The 6,246-nt window shown below is 45.9% G+C and overlaps 1 protein-coding gene across 2 annotated transcripts in view; it reads right to left on the reverse strand.

Annotated features, from left to right (window-relative positions):
- Nucleotides 1-261: 261 nt before the first annotated feature.
- Mrps27 (mitochondrial ribosomal protein S27) overlaps nt 262-6,246 on the reverse strand; it is an 80,271-nt gene continuing 74,286 nt past the window's right edge. For both annotated transcript variants that reach the window (XM_013015933.1, XM_013015934.1), the window contains one exon: nt 262-4,364. In XM_013015933.1, the coding sequence (XP_012871387.1) occupies nt 4,125-4,364 (240 nt within the window). In that variant the 3' untranslated portion in view covers nt 262-4,124. The remainder of the gene's footprint in view (nt 4,365-6,246) is intronic.

Genomic DNA, 6,246 nt, shown 5'->3' on the forward strand with positions numbered 1-6,246 from the left:
ACAGAAATGGTAGGACAAAGGGTGAACCATTGCAACAGTGATACTCACTAGATACTATGTTGGAAATGAACTTTACAACGGGGAGAGGGGACGTGGAGTGGGAGGGAAAGCAAGAGAAAATGAGGGAGAGGGTAACACTGCTCAAAAAGAAATGTACTTATTACCTTACTTATGTAACTAACCCCTCTGTACATCACCTTTACAATAAAATTTAAAAAATAAAAAATACCATATTTGAAAAGCTCATACAAACACAATCACAACACTTTTTCTGTTTTAATGATGCACTAAAGTCAAAGCCTTCCCAACCCATTTTTATTTCATCCCTTCCCCATCCATATCCAATGAGGCCATCAGATGATACCGAAGTGTTTCTCCAGGACTCATGTGAGGTCCTCTCAAGATTCCCGGTCCAGTTCTACCTAATGAACCCATCAGAGACAGCCCTGGGTTATCAAGTTTGGGCCTTGAGGGTCTCCATCTCCCAAACCACAGAGGCAAAAGTGGGGTCTTCACCTGGAGGGCTTTTCCTGTCCTTTTCTCTCACAGGAAATGCCCCTCAAACCTGCTTGCACTCAGACCTCTGACTTGGCATTGGCTTCTAGAAGACACATGACAATGTGAAAGACTTTCTGAAAGTCTTTCTCATAGCTATTGCAGAGTTCTTTGTTCCTTTGCAGTGGTTAAGGTTTCCCAGAGGTCATAATACAGTTGCAGCAAAAAGGGAAAAACAGAACGCTGGCTTGTGTTTGGGGGACATCCAGTCAGCAAAGTGCACACACTGTAAAGGCTGTTTTCATTCAGAGCCAATTGGCTTTAATCAATGTATTTTCAAGGCCTGTGACCGCTTATTAAATCACCCACAACCTCCTCATACATAGACCTTAAACCCTTACCAACTAGAGGGCAGGAAATGCCAGGCAAGGTTAGTGACAAAGCATGAGCCTCAAGGTGGGATGTGTGGACATTCTGGACACTTTTACTTTGCTGTTGCTTTTCCCTTCTTCCCCCAACGTTACCTTTCTTTTCAGTCTTTTTTTTTTTTTTTTGTACTAACGTGTGCCTAAGTGTACAGGTTTAGTCTGAATTGGTTTTAAGTTGAAGAATTCATTAGTTGGGGAAAAGAGCCGTCCCTCCCCAGAGCAACTTGAGAAACCCATGTGACTAGAGTACAATGCAGAAGATAGTTCCTAGAGACTGGTGCTTTGTGACCTCCCAGTGTGCAGAGTTCTTCCTTTGAACTCCGCCACCCCACCTTGACCTGTCTCTTTGACATCACGTAACTGTTGACGGGTACAGACATGCCAGCCCTTTCCTCAGTGGGCCTAACGTTATGTGAGGGTAGGGCCTGTGTTACTGATCTCTATCAACTCCGTGGTGCTTTGTATGATGACCTGCAGTCATATCAAATGCTTGTGAACACACAAAAGCAGTGCTGGCACACTTCTGTGTGCTGCAGACCCCCAACTCATAAGGTGAGGGAAGCCAGATGGAATACAGTGGGCAAGAAGGGAAAGGACCATTGCCACGGTAGCCCCGTTGTGCATCAGAGGCAAAGCTGAAAGCTCAATTCTCAACATCTAAGGAAGGAGCCTCCATTCAATCAGTGGACAAACCCTTTGAGGGAGTTCGGTGACACAGGGAAGGAGCTTGCTTGGTGGTAGGATGAAGGAAAAGGTTCTTGAGCCACACTGACCACTGGGTCCAGATGAAGCAGGAAGGTGTGGTGTTGAGGACACTAAGGAAATCTCACTTTGACAAGGAGGAAGAGAACAGCTGGGACTAAGTAAGGTGGAAAGAAATGGCAAGGACAGGGCATTGTGAGGAAGAAAGGAGGGATGCGGAGGCTACGTTAGGTGGCTTATATTATCTTGATGAAATGTGAAGGAAATTCTACTCATTGTTCTGAGGCCAGGATCTTAGGCTCACGTAAAGCTGCTGATGTAAAATTGAATTATGGATAAGTGGAATTACTGGGTTGAAGGGGAAAACTATGACTTTGTAGAGGAATTTAATCAGCATGATATGACTGTATATTAAAAACTACTAGGCCAGAAGCAAAGGAAACAAACTGGTGTATCAGTTCCTCTTAAAGTTGCCTTTACAATATTCCAAAATTTGGGAACTTAAAAGAACACAAGAGCTCACAACAATGAACAATCCAGTCAGCAGGGCCATCTATGTCTTTCTGAAGGGAGAATTCTCCCTTGTTTCTCCAGGCTTCTGATCTTTTCATAGAAGTTCAGCAACTCTAAGCTTGTGGAAGTCCCCTGTGGAAAACAACTAGTCCCATGGTGTTTTCACACTGTCTTCCTCCTACGCAAGCCTCTGTCTGCACTCATTCCCCCCTTTCAAGACCACCTTCATACTGGAATAGGGCTCAATCTAATAATCTCATTTAAATTTGACAAAAGGACACAACTAAGGAAATATTCTAAGGTTCAACCTACTTTTTGGGATAGTTCAACCCTTCCAAAGGGGCTGAAGGATGTAAGCATGGTAACTGGACCTGGCTAAATGGAGAGGAAATGAAAGATGCTAAGAAGAACATCAGTGGGATGGCTAACATGGGCCCAGGCTGGGAGGCAAACAAGTGAAACTGAAGTCTGGAACTAAACTTTGAATGACCAGTAGAGGCAAAGAGTTTACATGTGGGGAGTAAAAGAGACAAGCAGGGCTCTTGGCATGACAGGAGACTGGAGAATGGGACTTTGGGGGGTAAGGCCCTGTATTAGTGCTAGGAGGTGGAGATTTGGCTGTGATTGACAGGTTGGCTAGAGGAAGGGAATTCCCCCACAGGCTAGGGTACTGAAGTGCCCAGAGCACAGGTGTCCAGGAAAGGGAACAGAGAACAAGCAGTCACACGTCACAATCCTCAAGGATGGGAGAGGACGCTGCAGCTCCAAAGACAGGACTGTGGGGAGGAGATAACAGAGTTGGAAGAGGAAACGGGTTTATTTCCTTCTTCGTAATGTGGGGCTAACAATACTACCTCCTAAGGCTGAGTTGTTGGCACATTGAAAGGACTATAGGCCTGGGCAAAACCCCGAGACCATCTCTAATAACAAATTAAAACAAAAAGGGCTGGCAACATGGCTCAAGTGGTAGGGTGCCTGCCTAGCAAGTTCAAGTATAGTACCTATGTCCCCAAACCCCTCTCAAAAACTCCCTAAAAAGCATACTAATAATAATAACAAAAACCACTTCTTCCATCTCCCCAAAAGTAATTGTTCTGAGATTATTGTAATATATTATCTCCACAGGTTCTTAATAAAAAAAGTACAATCCTGAATAAAAATACCATAAGCAAAAGCTGTTTGTAATTTTTTCACACAAAAAAAAACTCAAGAAGGAATTTTCTGCTCTGACAGTTTTACAATTATTCATGTTTTGCACATCAAGCACCATCCCATCTTTCATTTTCTCCAGTGTCTATAACTGTGTTTACAAGTTGTGCGTGTATGTGTATGTGTGTATGTACACAAAGGTCCATTCACCCGCTTGATAAAGGAGCTGAAACAGTGCTCTGGAAAATATGACAGAAAAAAACAAGCCACAAAATCATTATAGGCAGGGCATAAGTTTCTTCTTGGAAGTCCTTGCATTCTAGAAATATCGCCGAGTGCCTAACATCTAGGATCTAGTAGTGCTGTGGTCTTGAGGTCACTGCTGTCCTGAACTTTGCCCGGAGCAGAGCATGGTGGGAAGGAGGAGTAGGAATATGGGGCAAAGGGACTCCTGGACATGAGGTCTCAGGACCTGTACTCATTCACCTTGGTCTGGTGTGCCTGTGTCAAGGACAGGGTAACCATTGAAATGCCTGTATTGGAGACCTGACTCCAGCTATAACTTCTCCCTCCCATACCCTCACAAAGTACTAGAAAGTTTCCATGCTCACAGTTGATCTTTGAGCCCAGGACGCTACCATGTGCCTCAAGAGCCTATAGGGATTGGGCTGGTGGCTCGACTCCAGCCACTTCCTAGTTCTCCACCCTACTTGGCACCAGGACTGGCATTCATAGTGTCATGACATGGAGCACATTGTGGCTTTTGAGAAAAGGAGAAGCTGGATAGAGGAGTCTGAGTCTGAGTCTCTAGCTTGTGTGCTAAATGCTGGCAGTCTGTTAGGCTGCTGTCTTCGCTGCCATCCAGGCCTGGTACTTCTGCTTTGCTTTCTCCCGCTGCTCCTGTTCCCTCTGAATCAACTGTACCCGCTCCAGGTGCCACTGCTGCAGTTTCTGCTCATAGGTGGCGAGGTCCTCAGCCTCACAGGCAGGGAGCTTGGCCTTCACAAGCTGGGTGGTCAGAGTCAGAAGGCTTTCTGCCTCAATTCTGCCCAGAGCCTGCAGCTGAGAGCGTGAGGCCTGTTGGAAACAAAGGAGGAGGGAGAAAAAGGGGAGAAGGGAAGCGATTAGGTCCTCAGCACAACAACCACACGCTGCTTGCAGGAAGAGGCTCTCAGTTGGGAGGCTGCGGCAGCCTTTTATGCATGCACCACTGCTTTTGCCCTCTCTCTCAGCTCAGCAGTTTTGCCAAGATGCAAACAGGAAGTGGAACTGCCTATGCTGGGACTCCCTGTGTGGTTTTCCTTTCTGGATTCAGAGCACAGAAACAGCACAGGTAGAATACATGTTCCCACTTGCCCCTATTCCAAATCAAGCAGTCAAGCTCCAAGTACCAGAATTGTAGGATGCAAATGACATGGCCCAGACATCTGGTAAACTAGAGTAAGCCCACTGGATCTTTTCCTTCAAATAAGTGCTACAAATGTCTGCCTTGCTGGTGTCCCTTTCCACAGATGGAAATCATTTCAAGGATTCCTCACTAATAGCATGCTGGACAGCTCCCATGAGTGCCTGCACTATCACAGGATTCCACCTGCTGAGCTCCCCTGCAGGCTGGCCCTGACATCCTGCCAGCTTACAGCTCCATCTGAAATGGAAGCCCCGTTTGGTTAGTGCTGTGTTCCTGGAGAAGTAAAATATGAAAAACATTAATCTTCCTAAGTGTGTCTGAAGTAGAGCATCAGAGAGCACAATGGTCCCAGCTGTAGCCGACACCACACATTCCACAATGCCAATGGCACGGTCTATGTGCCAATGCTATTGGGTGGCACCAGGGATGTGGTCTCCAGTTAAAGGGTCTGGAAACTGGGTAGGGGCCCATGGGTTCTGATAAGTGGCCAGAGGCCTAGTGATGGGTCAGTCATATGGAAATGTACCTCAAACAAACTTCCTCAGCGTAATAAAAATCAGGCAACAGGAAGAAAAGGGAACGTAAAAGGAACATGATTCCTTTCTGACATTACTCTCCCGGTGTTTTGAGGCCAAGGAGACAGGCCAGGACACTAGAATGGGGACTTAACTCTTGAGTCACCAAACTTGCTCAGATGCAAATCCAGTCAATCATAGGCCAGATTCTGTGGCACAGCCTGCAGAGACGCTCCCATGGAGACCTTGAGGAAGGAAGCGCTGTGCGGCCAGCACAGCAAGCAGCACAGCAGGCAGTCAACAAAAGTCTGCCTGGTTTTTTTTCTTGGCTTTTATAAAGGGAATCTGTGGAAGTGTGAGCAGAGGATGTAATTATAGATAAGGTCTCTATCCTTGGAGATGTCATTCATATCACACAAGAGGCAAAATATGCCTTGGGAGTGCTATGTCAACTCAAATCATGTGAATGGGGTAAATGAAAATCTATAGGGCTGAGTAGGTTTTTAAAAAAAATCTTTCTTTAGCCAGGCACTGGTGGCTCACGCCTGTAATCCTAGCTACTCAGGAGGCTGAGATCTGAGGATCAAGGTTCAAAGCCAGCCCAGGCAGGAAAGCCTGTGAGACTCTTATCTCCAATAAACCACTAGAAAACTGGAAGTGGTGCTGTGGCTCAAGCGGTAGAGCGCTTGCCTTGAGCTGAAGAGCTGAGGGACAGCGCCCAAGCCCAGAGTTCAAGCCCCATGACTGACCCCCCAAAAATCTTTCTTTAGTATTTCTAAACCTACAATTAGGTGAAGAGGAAAGGACAGGCACAAAAATTCTCCATTTAGCTGTACTGCCAACTGTCTATAACCTAAGGAATGTAAGTTAACCTTTCTCTGTTTCAAATTATGAAAGAGAAATGAAGCAATGACTTTTCAGAAATACTGGGAGATTGTTGGTGGGAGTGTAAACTTGTTCAACCACTTTGGAAAGCAGTATGGAGGTTCCTCAAAAGATTTCACATAGAGCTCCCCTATGACCCAGCAATCCCACT

This window comes from Dipodomys ordii, unplaced genomic scaffold (genome assembly GCF_000151885.1).
Source record: "Dipodomys ordii isolate 6190 unplaced genomic scaffold, Dord_2.0 Scaffold28, whole genome shotgun sequence".
NCBI lineage: Eukaryota > Metazoa > Chordata > Mammalia > Rodentia > Heteromyidae > Dipodomys > Dipodomys ordii.